Source organism: Scardinius erythrophthalmus (assembly GCF_964197995.2).
Source record: "Scardinius erythrophthalmus genome assembly, chromosome: 1".
NCBI lineage: Eukaryota > Metazoa > Chordata > Actinopteri > Cypriniformes > Leuciscidae > Scardinius > Scardinius erythrophthalmus.
This window is the reverse complement of record NC_138221.1, coordinates 7,470,418-7,492,547: the sequence shown is the minus strand read 5'-3', so window position 1 is coordinate 7,492,547 and position 22,130 is coordinate 7,470,418. Positions and strand designations below refer to the sequence as shown.

The following is a 22,130-nucleotide window of genomic DNA, read 5'->3' as shown; positions in this document are numbered from 1 at the left end:
ATCACACTAACCTTTAAATAACATTCTAGTAGGAAACTGGACATTTTTACGTTCTTCGAATGTTAGAAATCAACGTATAATGTTGAAAAAACGTTTGAGGAACATTATACCTTTTAAAACATGTTCCTCAAACGTAAAAAAAATGGACATTTTTCACGTTTCCAGAACCAACTCTGAATATTTGGAGAACGTTCTTGTAACAAAAGAAAAGTTAGCTGGGCTGGTGTTAATGGCGCAATGATGAAAACACAGAAAGGTTTCATTTGAGTAACTGCTCTGATGAATCACCTTTACACAAACACCATTAAAGATTCAGTTTCAGAGTGACTCAGGGACACATAAAGATAAACATTTCAAAGAAATGACAGTTACAGACCATATTACACAATGTTTTGTATGCGCAGGAAAACCATTGTTTGGTTACAGAGAAGCTGCCCGAGCCCTAAACATCCTTTAACGTGCTAAAAAGCAGTTCGGTTAAGAGAAACTGATTATCTTTGGCTTTGGTTGTATAAAATGTTGCATGTTACATGCATGTTTTAGCTTGTTTTGTTATACAATTTGCTATATCCTTATACTCTTTATCATTTTTGTATTTATTTGTTTTGAACTAACACATTTCCTGTGTGATCATGTAAGAAAAGTTAAGTTTCATTTCTAAAGAAAAGCCCTCATGGGTGTGGCCCTCAGAGGGAAAGCCTTTAAAAGCCAGCAGCGGATCTCACAGTCATCACAGGACAGAGCTGAAGAACATCACACTTCTCTTGAAAACATAAACCTCACGAAATGGCAAACGCAGTAAGTAGGCAATTCTTTTCATTTGGCAATAAACTCCTAGCAGACATATCAAAATAATATAGTGAGAACCAGAATGTGCTGAATATATTGCATTGTTGTTAATGCACCCAGCTGTCATCATTTTACAGTATCGCAGTATTTTTATAATATATGAAAATTTCTTAAGTTAGTTTAACTGCAGTTTTACAACAAAATAGTTTCAGTTGTTAGTGAATATGTTCTATTTTGTTCATGCTCTTGATTTTTACACTGCTGTAGGTTCACAGTTTGTATGGGGCGCTGTTTGTAAAGCGGCTCACTCTGAAAATAACAGCAACATTTTGTCACATTTAGCTTCAGACAATGTTTAAAAACTGGTATGAATTTTTGACGATCACTTTTTAGCACATTTACAACAATATTTGTCAACTTAGAGATATTTTAAATAGTTAAATCTAAATATTAAATGTTAAATCTAAATGCTAAATCTAAATGTTAAATCTAAATCTAAATGCTAAATATAAATATAAATGTTAAATCTAAATCTAAATGTCAAATCTAAATCTAAATGCTAAATCTAAATATAAATGTTAAATCTAAATCTAAATGTCAAATCTAAATCTAAATGCTAAATCTAAATCTAAATGTTAAATCTAAATCTAAATGTTAAATCTAAATGTTAAATCTAAATCTAAATGTTAAATCTAAATGTTGAATCTAAATGTTAAATATAAATATAAATCTAAATATTGAATCTAAATGTTTCGGTTGAAACTAAATATATAACTAATATGCAAATTCAAAATGCCGGTAACAGGAAGTGCCAAAATAAAAGCTCTGCACTGAACATTTCATGAATAAAAACATTTCTGCATTGATAAAGTAGATCAACATTTCTGTTTTAATAACAGATGAATAACTGCTTTTTCTGTAATTGATGAATTACAGAATTGAAACACTGAAACACCCCCTCAGGGCTCCCTTGTAAAAGAGATTTGACTATCTCAATGGGACATCACCTGAAAAATAAAGGATAAATAAATAAAAACTATTGAAAAATAATAAACTCAAATGTGAAAAAGATGATTTGTTACAATAATATTTAGTTTCAGATACTGATTGTTGATTTCTGTGAGAGTTTAAAACACTGAATGTGTTAAGGTTTTGTTTTAATCTAGTCTTCAGTCATTTATACACTCACAGACATCAACATTCGGTATATGAAACACAACAATGGTGACATTCTTCATGCCAGCATACTAAACACATTCATGGCTCCCAGCATGCATTGCGGCATGAATAAATTATGCAGATGAATAATTTTTTGATTGTCACCATTGTTGAGGTTTGTATAACGAGCGCTGATGTCTAAGTGTGTCGATTTTAACTTTTAAATAATTTTGGACAATCTTACACAAATTTCTTCAGTTACAAACGATTTTTATCCCATCAATTCAGTTCATTAACTTCTCTAATCACTTTCAAGTTGTAAAAGTGAGCAAATCTACAGTGAAACCAATTGTTTATTTGCAGTCCTTTGTTATTAAAACAGAAATGTTTCTCTCCATGAACATCTGCAATTACTGATAAAACACAAACTTAATGAAAGTCAAGGGTCAAGAGCCCTAAAGCAATCACCTGATCTCCATAACGGTGACCTCAAACTAAACATTTTCAATAAGACATCAACATCTAAACCTCAGTTAATTCTCAATAAGATCTTCTGTAGACGTGAGACAGAAATAAAGTCAGTCTGGTTAGTAATAAGTGAAGCTGGTAATGCTGTTTGTGGAGTTGTTTAATCAGATCTTCAGAGAGTTAATGTCTTTTATCTTCAGTTCATCTAAAGCTGTGTCTGAATAAAGTTGTAGTTTGTGTTGAAGAATGTTTCAGGAACATCACACTAACCTTTAAATAACGTTAGAAATCAACGTTCCTATAATGTTGAATTTTAAATCAAAATGAAGTTGAAAGAACGTTTGAGGAACATTATACCTTTTAAAACACGTTCCTCTAACGTCAAGAAAACTGGACATTTTTCACGTTCCCAGAACCAACCCTGAAAATTTGGAGAATGTTCTTATAACAAAAGTCTGTTAGGTCTTTATTAGTTCATTTGCATTGTATTTATGTTCACTGTACTATATAACACACTGTTAACTAACTTTATCTTCTCAGGCAGATAACGGCTTCAGAGAAAGATTGAACAAGCGCATAAAGCGAGAGTTATATGTTGAGGGAGAGCATGTCAACATACAAAATCTGAAAATGAGAGATGATATAAGAGAAGTACAACAAGTACAAAAGTATCTCTCCAAAGATATCACAGGTTATCCAACTCCTGTTGAATTTCACATCACAGAATTGACCCATGTCACTAACAAAACTAGCCTTCAGGAGATCTGGAAGTCAGAGGGATTCATGGGATTTGAACAAGATTCACTTTCATGGTGGAGCCTGAAGATCAATGAAGAGGATATAAGAGCCGCTGAGGAGCGTTTCCTCGAGAGTTCATTCCCAGACAGAAGCAAAGAAGAAATAGCAGCTCAGCAGCCGTTCCTGAGTAAATTCACCACGTCACCAGCATTCAAAAATGAGTCCTCACGCTACGGCAACTTCCGCTTCACGTTTCCTCTGACTGAACTGATGGAGGCCTACAAGAAGCAGATGTGTGAGGACGAAGAGCCGGTTCTCAGGGTATACGAGACCAAACTGTTCAGGCAGGAGATTGAGTATGTTGTTCTCATTCACAGCCCTCAGTTTAATGAGAAGTTTGGTAAATATCCACTGCTTACATCCATCAATGTGCCCAAAGTGGTGTCTGATCCATCCAGCCCATTGGTGTCTTATGAGGGAAATCAGATCATCTGGAAAGCACAAGCCATTTGTGAAACCCACAACTACCAACTGGACATCCAAGGAAAAAAAGCAGTGACAAAACCCATGAATTCATACCAGTTTTATGTGTGGGATCAGCTTAGCCTCGTCTTTCACATCAAAGAGGATGAGGTCCTTACCTTCCCTCAAAGAAAGCTTAAAGCAAGCCTCAGTTGTTGTGCAATTGATCCAATAAACCTTTCCAATGGAGAAAACTGCTCTTCCATTAAAGAAGCTGAGAAATTGCTTGAAAGCTTGCAAGATGATGATGAAAAGGAAGATGAAAAAGAAGAAAATGCACTTGAGGAGGTGAAAATGGAAGCGGACTAAGAATGTGAACGTTTTGTAAGAACTTTTTGCAGTTCTGCGAATTTGTGGTTTTGCCCATCCTTTCTGCTAATAGATTTTGTAGAGAAATTACAGTAAATGAAAGTTGGAGGGTGTTTTTTTTTTATCTAATATACCTGTCATTGAAAGGCTATTATGGGATAAAAACACTGAAATCATCTGGATTGTTCAAAATAAATACACCATTTTTAACCTATAATGCTCTCTATTATTCTTTCACAAGCTGGTCAGTGTTTGCGAGGCAAGACTATTACAACTCCTTGTATATGTGTGTGTGTGTGTGTGTGTGTGTCTGCCAAACTGATTCTCTTCTTTCCTTCAGTGATTTTGCTTGTTAACAGGCTTTTTAAGGCTGAGGTGACTCCATATTTAATATACACAGGTTTTGTGGCTCTGATCACCCCGCTAACAGACTTTTGTTATAAAAACGTTCTCCAAATATTCAGTGTTGGTTCTGGGAACGTGAAAAATATCCAGTTTTCTTGACGTTTGAGGAATGTGTTTTAAAAGGTATAATGTTCCCCAAACGTTATTTCAACTTCAGTTTGATTTAAAATTCAACATTATGAACGTTGATTTCTAACATTCCAAGAACATAAAAAGGTCCAGTTTCCTGAATGTTAATATAATGTTATTTAAAGGTTAGTGTGATGTTCCTGAAACATATTTTAATCATCTTTCGAAAGAGCAATAAGAACACAAACTACAACTTAACCATTATGGAGATCACTGTTTGCTTTAGTTGGCCTCTTGACCCTTGACTTTCATTAAGTTGGTGTTTTTTCAGTAATCGCAGGTATTCATGGAGAAAAACATTTCTGCATTGATAAAGCAGATCAACATTTCTGTTTCAATGTCTGCTTTTTCATGACTTCAAGAATTGTTGGTTAAAAACTATTAAAGTCAACAAATGTGAATAAGATCATTTGTAGCAATAATAAAATAAAATATAATACAAATAATAATAATAAAAAAGCACTTCTGAATCTGAATATCTTTTTTCATGTTTCTTGTTATTTGGTAATGTTTTTTTTGTTTTTTTTTTAAACAAGTATAGAAACTAATTAACTTGATCAAAATAAGAGAAATTACAGGAGATGAGACTAACATCAACGCTTTAAATGCACATTATTGTACTTTTTCACATGTTTTTAAAGGTTTGCTGTAATAAAAACACTTGTCATGGAATAATTAATATAATTAATAATTAATAACAGTTGATATGTTTATTTGATGCTGATCTAACAGCAGAAACACTCGCCGGGTTTAAATCCCAGTTGGACAGTTGTGTTAAATTTCCATGTTGTCATACTGCGTTACAATGCGTTTATATTTTTTTCTATATAAAATTGTCAAAAAAGTTATTTTTTTTCCGTTAAGTCTATTTTCCATATACTAATTCTATATTCCAATAGACCTTATTTTAAACCCGGCGAGTGTTTCTGCTGTTAGATCAGCATTAAATAACCATATCAACTTTTAAATAACAGATAAAATATCAGATTTGTCTAGTTTTAAATAAACACAAAAAAAACAAAGATGAAAAATGAACTTCTTTAAATGGTTAAATAGCCTACACTGTAAAAAAATTTGCTGTAGTTTTGCAGCTGTTTGCCAGTAACTTACTGTAGATTTAAATTTATGTTATTTACTGGCAACAGTTTGTTCAAAGTTAAATGAATATGAAACATTAACAAGTCTTTGTCTTTAAAGAATACAATTATAAAATAACAATCTAATGCAAAGCATTCTGGGAACCAGAAATCTTCATCAACCTTTTTCTGTTTTTTTCCTTCAGATTTTGGTTCCCAGAATGCTTTGCATGAGGATGTTATTTTAGTTTTATTCTGTAAAGATAAAGACTTGTTAATGTTTAATGTTCATTTAATTTTGAATAAATTATTGCCAGTAAATAACATCAAATTAAATCTACAGTAAGTTACTGGCAAGTAGCTGCCAGTAATACTGTAATTTCTACAGATTTTTCTAACAGTGTACATGTTCAGTGATATCTTCCAAAGAATTTTTATTTTTATTTTTGCGCAATATTTTTCTCTATATAGGCTAGTGTCACTACCTCCCATCTAGGATTAGGAATGTAGATGACAAAAAAAAAAAAAAAAAAAAAAAAAATTGTTTGATATATCCCTTCTCCTGTCCCAGCTCACAAACAAATACTAGCGAGATAGTGACACAAATAAGCTTATTCACACAAAAAAGAATAACAGGAAGCGTGAATCTTCAGGGGTTCAGGCCAAAATAACAAACAAGAGTGAATCAAACTAAAGAGGAATTAAATACAAATAAAATACAAAAGCCTTCCCTTACTCCCCAACTGACCAATAAACAAGAGAAAACGATTCATAAAAATAAAAAAGAATGGCAAGCGTCCTCCCTACGGCTTCCAAACTATTAGCCTAAATAGGCTATATAACTCAGCAACAAAATAACTAACAAAAAAAAAAAATGTATATCAATTGCAAAACAAAAGAGGAACTTAAGATACACAAGTACCATCTGCCGCATCTGAACCCGATCAAGCCCTCACTGAGGAGCGGAGAACCCGAACTACACAATCACTGTCACGGCATCGAGACATCAGACACACAGCAAAGGGGAATAACACATTAGTACGTCCAGGGCCGGAACAATAGAGCTGATATGGAAACTAGTGCACTAAGTTTCATCATGTGTGGAAAGTTTTAAACCACGAGTGTTTCTAGTGAAACACCCACACGGCACAATGATCAGTTCATAAAGTGGAGAAATCAGCGCTTCTGTTCCAGCGTACGGAGAAATCATGTTCATACAAACTTTAATACTCGAACTACAACATGCACACACTCTCTCTCTCTCTCTCTCTCACACACACACACACACACACACACACACACACACACACACACACACACAAACAAGCGAAAGAGAATTAAATGATAAAACACTTCCGCGTTTCCGGGGAAAAAAAAACGCCATTGTCTGTCACTACACGATGTGTGTTTGATTGATTAGAATATGATTTTATGCACAGGCAGAAACTGATCCTCGGATTCACGAGCAGCCAAAACCATCAATGATATTTTTCTGATGACATTTGAGTTAATTTAGAGAAACTTCTCATTCTTCTCGTAACTTTCGCTGCATTATGCCTTATTTTACATGCAGTTTTCATATCTATTTATAACACACATGCAGCCTGTTGGGTCATACTTAAATTAAAAGTGGTTATATTTTTAAAACCTAAAAATATTTAATTCATAGAGAGGGGGCATAGAGACACGTACTGGCCTTCATGCATAAACAGTTAAAAATACATTAAAATACACTGCCTATATGTTGTTTCGTTAATTTGGAGAGTAAATTTGAAATTATAACAATATAAAAATGTATAAAAAACTTTTAATGTTTGGTGGATTCATTAAAAAAAGGGCCAATAATTATTTGTTTTTTAATGGATGTCCTTCTCTTTCATTTGCGATACAGAAGCACATGTTCAACCATTTCTGTTAGATTGCAATATTTAGATCAAGAATCATATGCTATTCTGAGAGGAGTTATTATCGAGTCATTTTATGACCTAGTGCTCACCTTGTTTGGACACTTCCCTTTGTTTCTTTACTGTATTAATCAGTTCTGTGATTCCTCTTTAAACTCTTAGTGGTGTTACAGGCCAACATGAACATCAACTTACAGTGAGTTTTGCAAGATCAGCGACTGGGTCACTATGGAAATGTCCCGATTTGAACAATTACGATTTGGCTGTTTTCAGTTATCAGAAATGTTCTCATTTATCTGATTACATATGAAGCTTTTAGTCGAACTCACTGCTGAGTCTGACCTACTTTATTGTTAGGGAATTGTAAAAAACTAGAATACATATGGATTAAACTACTTACAGTAAGTTAGTGATTATACCATGATTGTCAACATGTGGTTTGATACCTTGCGGCCGCCATTTTGTAAACATGCATTTTTCATGAAGATTGTCACTGGTGTCACTTTTCTAATGGGTAACACCAGTGACTCCCATTTATAGATAAACTTTATTCAAAGCTATTCATTTAGTTATTTGCATAAAATAGCACTAAGATTTGGTGATTGTAGCTTTTCTTTATCATTGTTAATCCTCCTTTGGTCAGGTCTAGTTAAACTGAGAAGCAGTGACTTTACAGACAGTGTAGAGATGCTGATCCTGAACGCGTGATCTTTATGATCTTTTACAAACTGCTTTATAAGTGTCAGTGATAGATTGTGTGAGTCATGAGTTGTATGAGATTGTGTACCTCTGATATAGAACTTTTGTCTGTGTCTTTACGCCCCTTTTATCTGCCCAGGGAATTCCCACAGATATTCGTCACACTTGTTTACATTCACCCGAAGGCTAATGCAGATTTAGCAACTCGGCGATGGTTAAGTGTGTGCAGCAGCTTCAGGGGATTTCACCTGAAGCACCAAATTTCATCATGGGCGATTTTAATAACTGTAAGCCAGGGAAGTCCCTGTGTAACTTTTATCAATATGTCACCTGCACAACACGACGGACCAAAAGTTTGGACCTCTGTTATGGATCCGTCAAAGGTGCTTACAAATCCTACTGCAGAGCTGCACTCGGCATGTCTGACCATAACTCTGTTTATTTGGTTCCGTCTTACAAACAGGTACTGAAGAAAAACAAGCAGGAACGGAAGTGGGTTCCGGTTTGGTCAGAGGACTACAGGAATGTTCCGGATGCACTGACTGGGATCTATTCAAAAATGAATGTAAGGACACTGATGAGCTCACAGAGACACTGTTTCCGCACACATCACCTTCTGTGAGGACTCAGTCATCCCTTGTAAACCCATTTCTATATATCCAAATAATAAACCATGGGTCTCCAAATCTGTCAAAAGCATAATTAATCATCGAACTATTAGTTTCAATCAAGGTAGCATGACTCAATACAGAGTACTTCAAAAACAAGCTAAAAAGGAACTTAAGCTTGCAAAACTTAATTATAGGCCTATAAGGACAAAGTTGAGAACATGCTGAGCACAGGTAAATCGCGTCCTGCATGGGAGGGTGTGAAAGCCATGATGGGGATGCAGCCTAAGAAGTGTCCGATTTCAGACCTTTCCCTCTCAAATGATGATTTATCAATATAACAAAAGACATAATACAGAGAAGAAAAAAAAAGCAGTTAAGATAACACTCAGTGATGCTTAAGGTTAGGAATAAGAGTCATTTAGCGCTTTGGGTTTTAGAAAAGTCCATTATAAATAAAATGTATTATTATTATTATTATTATTAAAATTGACACACTTGAGACTAAAATTTTACTCTGAGCTGGACTGGTTAATAGTGTCCCCAAATCTCTAAAGGTGATGATACACAGGGCAACTTTTTGAGCAATGTTGCAAGCAGATGAGACACAGGGCCCACGACTGATCTAAATTATCCAGATAGAAATGTATTGTCCATTTTCAATGGGTAAGTGCCCAGTAACATTGCTCAAAAAGTTGCCCTGTGTATCATCACCTTTAGGCTTCATGCACACTTCGAGCCTTAATGCTCAATTCTGATTTATTGCTCTGGGGCCGTATTCACAAAGCATTTTATCTTACCATTAGGAGTACTCCTAAATCGCACTAAAAGATTTTAACTAGGAGTTTTCTCTTAAAAGTTATTCACAACGCCTTTCAGACCTACTCTTAGTAAAGAAAAATGACAACTCCTAAACTAAGAGTGAGTCTTCGTTGCTATGGATGACGTCATTACTCATGCACGAGCTTGACTTAAGTGACCACCTTGATTGGCTGATGACTGTAACGCGGAAATGATTCCAAACCCCTCCCCTACGATGATGAGTGACAGGTGACAGGTCTGAGAATGCGTGCGCTACACAAGTAGTACGAAGGACGGAAGATGATGAATAACTGAATAAATAGCCTAAATGAATAAAGAGTAAGGCAAAACAAATAGCCTAGTAGCCTAATGAAACATATGGATTGATGCAATATCTTTGCAACATTATTGAATTAATCTGTCACTATATGCCTCTGCATACGTTTGCAAAGAGAAGAACGAAAGAAAAGAGATTTTAATTTGATTCACAATCAAACGTTACAATTAGTTTACATGCAATGAGTAGTTTTGGTTGTTGTTGGTGGCGTTATTGCTGTGCCGTCCTTGATATGTCTGCTCAATATCCTGACAGCCAGCTAAACTTTTTCCCAACACCAAAACTCTGAAGACTGACTTTTAATTCCACAGGTTTAATGGAGTTGCAAGGAAAATAGTGAAACTGCAACACACACAAAAAAAAAAACAATGACAAAATACACATAAATAAAGGAAATTTGTACAATTACTGTTGTATTTCGTTTGTACTCATTTTAAAACTAATAAGAAATACATATGAACTACATAAAGGACATAATAGCACCTAGACTGTGCAGCTCGTACGTAGTACACGTGAGCGCTTGCATATAGGCCTACATAGCCGACGTGCATTCAAACCATCCTCAAATTACACTAACAAACTTAAAATAGTCAAAAATAACTAATAATACTTCCCGAATATTCCCACAAAACAAAATACACATACCGACGATGCCACGTCAGAAATGAGAAGAAAACAGAAATGATAGAAGCTCCGTGAATTTTGCACACTCGAACAAACTGCCGAAACGCGTGAGTGTTAACTTCCCCACTAAGGATCCTGCAAAGGGACATTTAGAGCAGCGCGATCTTAAAGTGACATGACCCAAATAGAAACGCATAAGAAATAATGCATATTACTGAAACACAGAATACTGAAATGCTGACTAAAAGAAAAACACTTATCTTCTGAAACGAAAACTTAATGCTTATTTACATTTTTGCTATAATTTTGTTATTAAGAACAGAACACTCCCCGTCTGACGTGGACACACGTCACTCCCACAGTCCATGATCAGTCCTTTTTTTTTTTCTCTCTCTCTTAAACAGTCCATTTACTAAACAGTCTATTTACAGTGCCTCTGGAGGTAGGAGGAGAACAATTTCATTGACTGGCCTGAGAAAGAGGCTAGACCCGCCTGGTTTGATGATCTTCACCTCAACCTGGCGCACTTTCCCATCTTTACTAGGGAAGGCCTGTGTAATCAGACCAAGAGGCCATTCATTCCTAGGTGCTTGACTGTTCTTAAGAAGAACAACGCTTCCAGACTGAATGTTTGGCTGAGTGGACTGCCATTTTTGCGGGCCTGCAGTGTTGGGAGGAATTGTTTCCTCCAGCGGTCCCAGAAGGTGTTGGACAGGTGCTGAACCTGCCGCCACTGGGACTTGTAAAGGTCTGCAACTCCAAACTCACCAGCAGGAGCAGGCACAACGTTCGTCTTTTGTGTGAGAAGAGCAGCTGGTGTAAGTATGAACGAGTCATCAGGGTCCATAGTCACTGGAACAAGTGGCCTGGCGTTGATAATCGCTGCAACTTCTGCCATGAAAGTCACCAGCACTTCATGGGTGAGCTTGTCTTTCAGCTGGAGGAACATTGCGTCCAGAATCCTCCTAGCCAGCCCTATCATTCTCTCCCATGATCCACCCCAATGGGATGCATGTGGGGGATTAAAGGACCAGATGCAACCCTTGTCTGAGAGGTAAGTCTTTACAGCAGTGCTGTCAATGTTTGAGGCTATCTTCAGTTCCTTACAGGCACCAATGAAGTTTGTGCCACGGTCGGAACGAATGTATTTGACCGGCCCACGTATTGAAAGGAAGCGCCGTAGCGCATTGATGAAGCTAGAGGTGTCGAGGGATTCTATGACTTCAATGTGCACAGCTCTTATGCTCATGCACGTAAAGATCACTGCCCACCTTTTACTTTGAGCGAAGCCACCTCTGGTTTTGCGTGAGGAGACGTTCCATGGGCCGAACACGTCAAGACCCACATTAGAGAACGGAGGATCTGCTGAAAGACGATCGGCTGGCAGGTTAGCCATTTTCTGCATACTGAGTGGAGCTCTGAGCCTTCTGCATGTTATGCATTGGTGAATGATGCTGCTTACTCTTTTCTTCCCTCCAATTATCCAAAGGCCAGCTGAACGGACCGCCCCTTCGGTAAAGTGACGGCCTTGATGCTGGACTTGCTCGTGGTGGTGTTTGATAAGCAAAGTGGCGATGTGATGCTGGCCAGGAATAATCAGGGGAGTCTTTTCACTCTGATTGACACTTGAATGATGAAGACGGCCTCCAACTCTTAGAAGGCCGTTTGTGTCGATGAACGGGTCCAGATTTCTGAGAGGGCTTGTTTTTGGCATCCTTTCATGTTTTTGAATGCACTTTATCTCCTGGTTGTAGACTTCCTTTTGAACTGCTTGGATGATTACAGCTGACGCTTTCTCTGATTCCTCAACTGTGAATCCAGCTTTGCAGTAATGCCAGCCCTGGCATGCTCTGTTCTCTCTGTGAACTGTCTTGAAATGACAAGCTATGTGATTGAGGCGAGTGAATGCACGAGTTAATGACTTCCAGGTAGAGAATTTTGCAAAGCGTTGTGAATCCAGTTGCTGGTTTGAGGCTGTAGTGCTTAAGGCAGAGACCAGAGGGCGGATATCTGGGTCTGAGCTCGGGTCAACAAGGTCATAAGTGCTCTCAGAAATACTGGGCTCTGGCTTGGAGAGAAATTTGGGCCCACTTAACCAGTTGGTGTGTTTCAACTGACTAGCAGGGACGGAACGTGTTGCGTGATCAGCAGGGTTCATTTCTGTAGGCACGTAACGCCACTGGTCTGGACGGCAGGATCTTCGGATGCGTAACACTCGGTTGCTGACATAGACATAAAAGCGCCTGGTCTCATTGCAAATATAGCCCAGGACTACTTTACTGTCTGAGTAGTAGGTTACTGCATCAAGCTGTAGGTCTAGTTCTGCTGAGACCAGGTCTGCTAACTCAACAGCAAGCACTGCTGCGCAGAGTTCCAGTCTTGGCACTGTGTGTTCAGGGCGGGGGGCCAGCTTGGCTTTTCCCATTACAAATCCAACCTGATTGTTGCCATTACTGTCTGTCACTTTCAGGTAGCACACAGCACCGATAGCTTTGACTGATGCATCACAGAACACACACAGTTCTCTTCTTACCGCTGCTGATGGTGAGGTTTCCGTGTAGCGCCTTGGGATGGAAAGCTCAGCAAGCTCAGACAGAGAGGCTCTCCATGACATCCAGGCACCTTCCATGGCTGGAGGTAAGGGCGCATCCCAGTCACCGTTCTCCACCGTGAGCTCTCGCAGGATAGCCTTGCCTTGGATTGTGACGGGCGCAACGAATCCAAGTGGGTCGTATAGGCTATTGATTGTTGACAAGACACCCCGCCGTGTGTAGGGCTTGGTCTCACTGGAGACATTAAAAAGGAAACAGTCTGTTTTGAGATTCCAGTCAAGCCCAAGGCTGCGCTGCAATGGCAGCGCATCTGCGTCGAGGTCAAGATCTTTGAGGTCACTCGCGTGGTCGCTGGATGGAAAGGCGTCCATGACTTCTTTGTTGTTCGCTGCAATCTTGTGAAGTCTCAGATTCGACTTGGAGAGCACATCCTGTGTTCTTTTTAACAGGCTGATAGCAGCTTGAACTGTGGGCAGGGACTTCAACCCATCATCGACATAGAAGTCATGCAACACAAAGTGCTGCACATCTGGGTCGACGTGGAACTCGTTGCCTTGAACAGACTTGTGTAGACTGTGAATAGCCACTGCAGGTGAAGGGCTGTTGCCGAAGACGTGGACGTTCATCCGGTAATCCACGATGGCTTTGGAGAGGTCATTGTCCTGGAACCAGAGAAAGCGTAAAAAGTCACGGTCTTTCTCTCTTACCCGGAAGCAATAGAACATCTGTTCTATGTCGGCTGTGACGGCGATGGCCTCTCTTCTGAACCGAATCAGCACTCCCAGTAGTGTGTTATTCAGGTCAGGTCCCGTTAACAGCACGTTGTTGAGTGACACGCCGTTGTATTGGGCACTGGAATCGAATACCACACGGATTTTCTTAGGTTTTTTCAGATGATACACCCCGAACGTTGGTAAGTACCACCTTTCTTCATCCGGGCTGAGAGGGGGGGCTAACTCTGCATGACCGTTCCGAAACATGTTGCTCATGAAGGCGAGAAAGTGGTCTCTCATCTCAGGCTTTTTCTCAAAGTTACGCTTGAGAGACATGAGACGCCTCAGCGCCTGAGGCCTGTTGTCAGGGAGCCGTGGCCGTGGGCTCTTGAAGGGTAATGGAGCCACCCAACTGTTATTTGAGTCTTTTTGCAGTCCCTCATCCATTATCTTCATGAACTTTGTATCTTGAATGGAGGGAGCCACCTGGTTGTCATCCTTGGTTCGCCTGAACACTGTGCATCCAAGGTGATCGGTTTCGCAGATAGGCTGGTCCTCTGAATAGGCTGGAGGCTCACTGGTGGCTTGGGTGTCACTGAACCTCTCCTTTACATGGAACACATTGGGGCATGCGGCAAAGAGAGTGGGCCGTTGCAGCTCTGTGGTGTTCGTGTGGAACGTGCTAATTGTCAGTGGCCTGTGAACATTACCTAGGCACACATTTCCAACAATGACCCACCCCAGGTCTAACTTCTGTGCGTAAGGCAGGTTGTGAGGACCATTCACCTGTTTGCGGACTTTATGCACTCTGATAATGTCTCGTCCTAAGAGAAGCATAATGGGGGCTTGCGGATCAATGTCTGGGATGAGGTGTGCCACTGACCTTAGATGAGCATGATGACGAGCTACTTCGGGGGTTGGAATCTCCTCTCTGTTGTTCGGTATATCGTTACATTCTATGAGGCTTGGCAACGGGATGCGAACAGCTCCATCCAGAGACTCCACTTCATAGCCACAGGCCCTTCTGCCTGCCGATGGCTTCACTCCGGCACATGTTCTCAGTGTGTAAGGAGCGCTTGGACTTTGGTCATTGAACATGTCGAAGAACTGTGAGCGCACCAGTGACCTGTTGCTCTGCTCGTCCATGATCGCATACAGTTTCACGGCTTTTTCTCTGTGCCCGACTGGGAACACTTTGACGAGGCATATTTTCGAGCAGGAGCGGTCTGTGAGTTCCCCTCCGCAGACTTTCGTGCATTTGTTGGTGACCTGAGACTGCGGTGAAGCTTCATCCTCCTCCCCGCCATGCTCAGCAGTAGGGCCAGCCCTCTGCTGCCAGGGTGCAGCTCCAGGGTGAAGCGCTGTGTTGTGCCTGTCGCTCTTACATTCAAAACACTGGACATTGACTTTGCAGTTCCTTGCTATGTGAGACGAGGATGAAAGACATTTAAAGCACACATTGTTTTCTTTGAGGAGTGTTTTGCGCTCGTCAATGGGCTTCTCTCTGAATGCCCGGCACTTACGGAGAGGGTGTGGCTTTTTATGCAACAGACACAGTTTGTCGCCTTCGTCGGATTTTGTTGGAGGCTCACCCGTGTCAGATGTGGCTCTGGGTGACACCTCTGTCTTGTGGACGGAGACTTCCCGCTGTCTGTTGGGTTTCCACGCTGTCTTCTCTGTCCTGGGGGCCATGTCTGCGTTGCCGATGAGGCTGAAGCTTGGGTCATTTGCGATGCGAGCCTGCTCGCTGACAAAATCAACAAAGAAGCCAAAGGGAGGATAGCTCACATGGTTTTGACGCTTGTAGGCTGCACCAGCTATCACCCACTTGTCCTGGAGACGAGGCGGGAGTTTCTGTACAATAGGATTGACGCCTCTCGACGTGTCCAGGAAAGCCAGGCCTGGTAAGTCTCCTTCAGCCTTAGCGGCCTGCAGTTCCATTAGCAGATCACCCAGCTTTGTCAGGTTAGATCCATCTCGGTTTACTATTTTTGGAAAGCTGTCAATGCGTTTGAACAGAGCATTTTCTATTGCTTCAGCTGAGCCATATGTTTGCTCGAGCCTTTCCCATGCCATGGCCAGTCCTGCTTCTGGCCGATTGATGTGTATTGCTCTTATCTGCTCAATATGCTCTGCCGACTCCTTCCCGAGCCACTTTAGCAGAAGATCCATCTCCTCACTCGGTTCCAGGATAAGGCCTCTGATGGCAGTCAAAAAGGAACGCTTCCATGCTCTGTAGTTTTGGGGTTTGTCATTGAATTGAAGCAAGCCTGTAGCCACAAGCTCACGGCGGGCTAGATACCTGACAAAGTCATTTATGTGTGAGCCGCCCTCATTTATGTATGAGCTGCCATCATTGTAGTCAGGCGGTATGGCATGGTGTGCGGGAGGAGGCTGGGTGTGGTGATTTTGTGTTCTGAAGTGGTGTACTAGAGAAGCATGCTCACCGCTGGACTTGATGTGAGGTAGACGAACGTCTCCAGGCATCCTGTTGAATGGCTTGTGGCTGTCCTCGTATGTGCTGATGTAAGGCTGCTGTAAGATGAGACGATGTGGAGCAGTATTGTTCTGCTGTGGATAGAAGGGACAGGCTTCAGGCTTTAGTGGTGGAGGTGACACGTTGTGGTTAAGGACCGGCGCTGTCTTTGCTTGTGTGTCACCGTTATCACATGACTTAAGTTCTGAATCCCTTTCTTTCAGTTGATCAAGCACATACTGCCTTGTGCGTTGTGAGGCTTCTAAAGGAACAGAGTCTTTGTTCAGGTCACAACTATGTTTCTCGCTCTTTACATCAGCAGCAGCTTCAAGTGCCTCTGCTTCTGCAATGGCTGCTGCAGCCTCTTTTTTATGTTTTAGCATTTCTATAGACACTTCCAACTTAGCTTGTTGTAGCCTCAGATTAGCTTCCTCTTCAGCATAGCATAGGCGTGCCTTTGCTGCTTCGGCTTTCGCTCTTGCTCTGACTGCTGCAGACCCCGCTGACGATGAACTGGATCTCACTGAACAACATACTTGCGAGCGTGTCCTTAACGATGCACTGTATGGGTTCTCCTGTGCTGCTGTATTTTCATGCAAACTCTCCTCTGTAGCCTGTAGCTCGGTGGCGCGTGCTGCTCCAGTAGCACTTGACTGTAGAGTATGGTCTGTTGATCGTCCACTGGATGCGTGTGACGACGACATGTCGGCTAGCTTCCAACTTGCTCTGATTTATCTCACTTGCTTGATAGCCGTCGTTTCACTGTGCCGTCCTTGATATGTCTGCTCAATATCCTGACAGCCAGCTAAACTTTTTCCCAACACCAAAACTCTGAAGACTGACTTTTAATTCCACAGGTTTAATGGAGTTGCAAGGAAAATAGTGAAACTGCAACACACACAAAAAAAAAAAACAATGACAAGATACACATAAATAAAGGATATTTGTACAATTACTGTTGTATTTCGTTTGTACTCATTTTAAAACTAATAAGAAATACATATGAACTACATAAAGGACATAATAGCACCTAGACTGTGCAGCTCGTACGTAGTACACGTGAGCGCTTGCATATAGGCCTACATAGCCGACGTGCATTCAAACCATCCTCAAATTACACTAACAAACTTAAAATAGTCAAAAATAACTAATAATACTTCCCGAATATTCCCACAAAACAAAATACACATACCGACGATGCCACGTCAGAAATGAGAAGAAAACAGAAATGATAGAAGCTCCGTGAATTTTGCACACTCGAACAAACTGCCGAAACGCGTGAGTGTTAACTTCCCCACTAAGGATCCTGCAAAGGGACATTTAGAGCAGCGCGATCTTAAAGTGACATGACCCAAATAGAAACGCATAAGAAATAATGCATATTACTGAAACACAGAATACTGAAATGCTGACTAAAAGAAAAACACTTATCTTCTGAAACGAAAACTTAATGCTTATTTACATTTTTGCTATAATTTTGTTATTAAGAACAGAACAATTGCATCCCTAGTTATGCCTACAATGCAGAATTGTTTCCTCGCGACTGGAACCTCCTGTAGCCGCCACAAACGCATTTCAAAACATCGCAACGTGAAATGCCACAAAAAGCGGTTTGTGAAGGTCTTAGTGAGTTAGGAGTCCTCTCGACTTCTTTTAAGCTGTCCCAGGCTTAGGTGCTACTTTTAGGGCTAAAATGCTTTGTGAATTACTCTTAGTCAAAAAATTAGGAGTCCTAAAGTAACGAGTGACACGCCCATTATTTTTAGGAGTTGCTCCTAAATTCGCCAGTTAGGAGCTACTTTTAGCCTTAAAATTCTTTGTGAATACGGCCCCTGATCCATATGTATTTATTTTAACTGTTCATGCTGTTTTTTGTTGTTGTTGTTGTTTTATGTGGCCAATGTCAGATTTCAGTGTAAACTAATCATGGTCCTAAACTGACTCGCATTCGCAAAAGAATGATAAAAAGTCAAGCAAGATTTCAAAGCAAAATGTTTCTTCATCATTGTGATGGTTTTAGTAGCTCATGCTATCCACTGATATATTTATCAGCCCCGCTCATGAAGCATCAAAATTATTCACTGCAATAATCATCAGCTCGCTCCTGAACGATCAAACAGCCCAGCTTCCCGTTCACCTTCTACTCTTCAGGGCCCGTATTCTTAAAGCTTCTAAGAATCCTCTCAGAAAACTGCTTATTTAGCTTAACTTTTACGTAGGAGTCTTAGCTTAAGAGCGATTCGGGACCAATCTGAGAGCAAGGAAAAAACAAAAACTTTTATCTTAGTGAGGAGGCGGGGCTGACCCCGTTGTACGTGTGACGCACTCTTTTAAAGACTGATTGGTTGGTTGTCCAAGAAGGAAAAAAAGTGATTTTAAGTACAGGGTCTATTCTAAGTAGGGATGTCCTGATCGGTCCACAACTTCAGTATCGTGCCGATACTGGCTCAGAACGCTAGATCAGAGATCGGAGGGGAGAAAAAAATATGATCCGATACCTATCCAACACAAACCATGGGAAAATCTAGCTTAAACCATCGCCTAAATGCTTGAATATTAGCATTTCCCTTGCCTAGACATCCAGTTAAGCGGTGCAGCCTGTCATGTGATAACAGTAGTAGCCAATTATAGTCGCATGAGTATGAGAGTTAGGCTGCGTCCCAATTCGCCTACTTATACTATGACCTAAAAGTGTGTACTCTTTTTGTGAAGAAAAAGTATATACTTTTGAGTGTGTAGCAAAAGAAAATGCACGTTCTGGGACATACTACGAAGACGTCATGCAGTGGAAGAGAACGTGGTTGCCTAGTTACGCACACCGCGACCGTTAACAAAACATTTTACTTTTCATTCATTCTTATATGTCCAATATAATTTTATTTACTATTCCCATATTTTTTCCTCATCTATTTTTCCACAATTCATTTACAATGCATTCCACCAATTTGAGGAGTGAAGCAGGGTGTCGCCGTAGATCAACCCGACGCAGGGCTTTAGTGAGGCGGCAGATTCTGACGTTCATGTGCAATAATGTGTACAATGAAATCTAACGTTACTTATTTGCTGAGTTGAAATATGTAAAGTATATAGTATAACTATTGTTTATTTATAATACACACACATATACCCCTATGAAAATGAACCGCTCTGCTACTCCGGTTATCTCTGTATGAATATTTTAGGCAACAATAAAACGAAATATGTTATACTGCCTCTTTTTGTTTTCATTTAAAGAAATCTTAAACATTATAGTCACACAAATGTGGTTCAGGCAACGCGTATTGATTATATTCACTGCATATAACATTAGCCTATTTATAACAAAACGAAATATAAAACAAAACCTGGCCTCTTTTCGTTTAAATATAATATAAAAATATTAAACATTTTAATATGGTCCAGGCAATATGTGCATTTGTACTAAACAACAGATGTTGCAGTAAACAACATTACAGACCATCTTCGTTGTATTAAAATTTAAACTGAACTCAGTCTCTTTTTGTTAAATTTCATTTGTTTCATGACGTGACCAAAAAGTACGAATACATTACGTAACTGTTACGTCGTGTGTTAGCTGGGTTAACTTTACCGTTGTGGTTAGACTAGAGCGCTGACTAACTTTGTATGTTTGACTGAATTGTTTGCTTTATTTGTATAGCTTCTTGTACCTTTTACTTACTTTGTCAGGCACTCGGAACCTATCAAAAAATACAATAAAAGTCCATGGGACCAACCTGTAAAAACATGAATTTATGCTGTGAAAATGGACATTTTAACATGGGGTCTATGGAGATTTGCTCCCTTTTGCCCCTTGTTGCCCCTTGGTCCGACTTCACGTCTCCGTTTGCAGCTCCTCCCCGCCTGCACGTGGCTACTCTCGTTGATCGGGTGCATCCAGCCGCAGCCGATGTCGAAAGGCTTGTACGACTTCATGCAGCTCTGTGCAGACCGATCGGCGGCTGACTTTTGCATGCCGGTTAGAAATTTTGTCCGACTTGATCCAGCGCCGACACCACGTGACTGTGACGTATGCCATCAAAGTACCGCGAGAGCATTTCGAGAGTAGCCGGAGAACTCAGCCAGCGCAGCTTCTCCAGAGCGGCTGCACGAGGGCTGATGACGACACAGCTGTTCTACGATTGGCCGGATTCACTGCATGACAACGATCACGTGTGTTTCGTGTTTATTCAAACACCTTTAGTTCCTCTAAAGCTCTCAAATCAGTTTTTTATAACAGTAAACACTCTTTTCATGTAGTTGCGATGTTATATTGTGTCATGTTTATCAAATTAAAACTGATTAAAAAACATATACTCCACTTCATTGATAGTAGCTTATGTTGAACTTTATTGTTGTTCAAACAGACGCTGTATGAAGCAGTACATAAAGTATTGAATGAAAATGTCTCTGAAACATCTATTATTTGGCAAATATTGCACCCGATCTGCGAGAGTAGCCGCGTGCAGGCGGGGAGGAGCTGCAGACGGAGACGTGAAGTCGGACACTTTCTGGTTCCCGTAGTGACCGCTCACGTGGTGTTTGCATACTTTACCACAGCTGAAGTGAAATAAATGCAATATTTGCCAAATAATAGATGTTTCAGAGACATTTTCATTCAATACTTTATGTACTGCTTCATACAGCCACTGTATGAACAAGAATAAAGTTCAACATAAGCTACTATCAATGAGTCTACGTTTTTTAATCAGTTTTAATTTGATAAACATGACACAATATAACATCTCAACGACATGAAAAGCGTGTTTACTGTTATAATAAACTGATTTGAGAGCTTTAGAGGAACTAAAGGTGTTCGAAAAAACACGAAACACAAGTGATCGCTGTCATGCGGTGAATCCGGCCAATCGTGGAACAGCTGTGTCGTCATCAGCCCACGTGCAGCCGCTCTGGAGAAGCTGCGCTGGCTGAGTTCTCCGGCTACTCTCGAATTGCTCTCGCGGTACTTTGATGGCACACGTCACAGTCACGTGGCGTCGGCGCTGCATCAAGTCGGACAAAATTTCTAACCGGCATGCACTGCTTCAAGTCAGCCGTCGATCGGTCTGCGCAGAGCTGCATGAAGTCGAACAAGCCTATTGATATCATATAAAGGCTAGATGTCTCGTCCACGCTGCTGGCCAATGGAGCTCGACATCCGCACACGGCGGCCATCTTACGACAGGGTGCTCGCTCACTCATAACATGGTGCATGTACTTTTAAATAACCATAACTTGCTCAATTTTCTACCGATTTTCAAACGGTTTGGTTTGTTATAAACATCAGAGATGTAGCTATTATACTGCATACATATGAATAATTATGTTCAAAATGTTTAAGCATTCAGAATTATAGCCACGTTAATAACGTTTTTAAGAAACCAAACCGTTTGTAAATCCGTCCAGATTTCAGCGAGATAAGAGGATTTGTGTGCGTGCTGCTCACTCACCTTAATTCACAGAGCCCTGTGGTAAGATGGCCGCCGGTGATGCCGGAAGTGACTCCGCCTTAAGACATCTAGCCTTTATATCAGGGATCAGCAACTCCGGTCCTGGAGGGCCACTGTCCTGCAGAGTTTAGCTCCAACCCTAATTAAACACACCTGAACAAGGCAATCAGTGTTTTCAGGATTACTAGATAGATACAGGCAGGTGAGTTTTTATCAGGGCTGAAGCTAAACTCTGCAGGACAGTGGCCCTCCAGGACCGGAGTTGCTGATCCCTGCTTTATATGATATGGCAGAGCCCGTCTACGGAGAGCCTGCCCACTCCCTATTAAGCCCTGTTGTACCGAATTTTGGTTGTAGTACCACCAGAGTTCCACT

At 40.4% G+C, this 22,130-nt stretch overlaps 1 protein-coding gene across 1 annotated transcript; it reads left to right on the top strand.

The window, feature by feature from the left end:
• Window positions 1-729: 729 nt before the first annotated feature.
• On the top strand, window positions 730-4,197 carry LOC308692656 (uncharacterized protein). Its single transcript, XM_081368871.1, has 2 exons — window positions 730-798; window positions 2,956-4,197. Exons 1-2 carry the CDS (start codon window positions 787-789, stop codon window positions 3,982-3,984), a joined length of 1,041 nt encoding a protein of 346 aa, XP_081224997.1. The 5' UTR covers window positions 730-786; the 3' UTR covers window positions 3,985-4,197.
• Window positions 4,198-22,130: the final 17,933 nt, after the last annotated feature.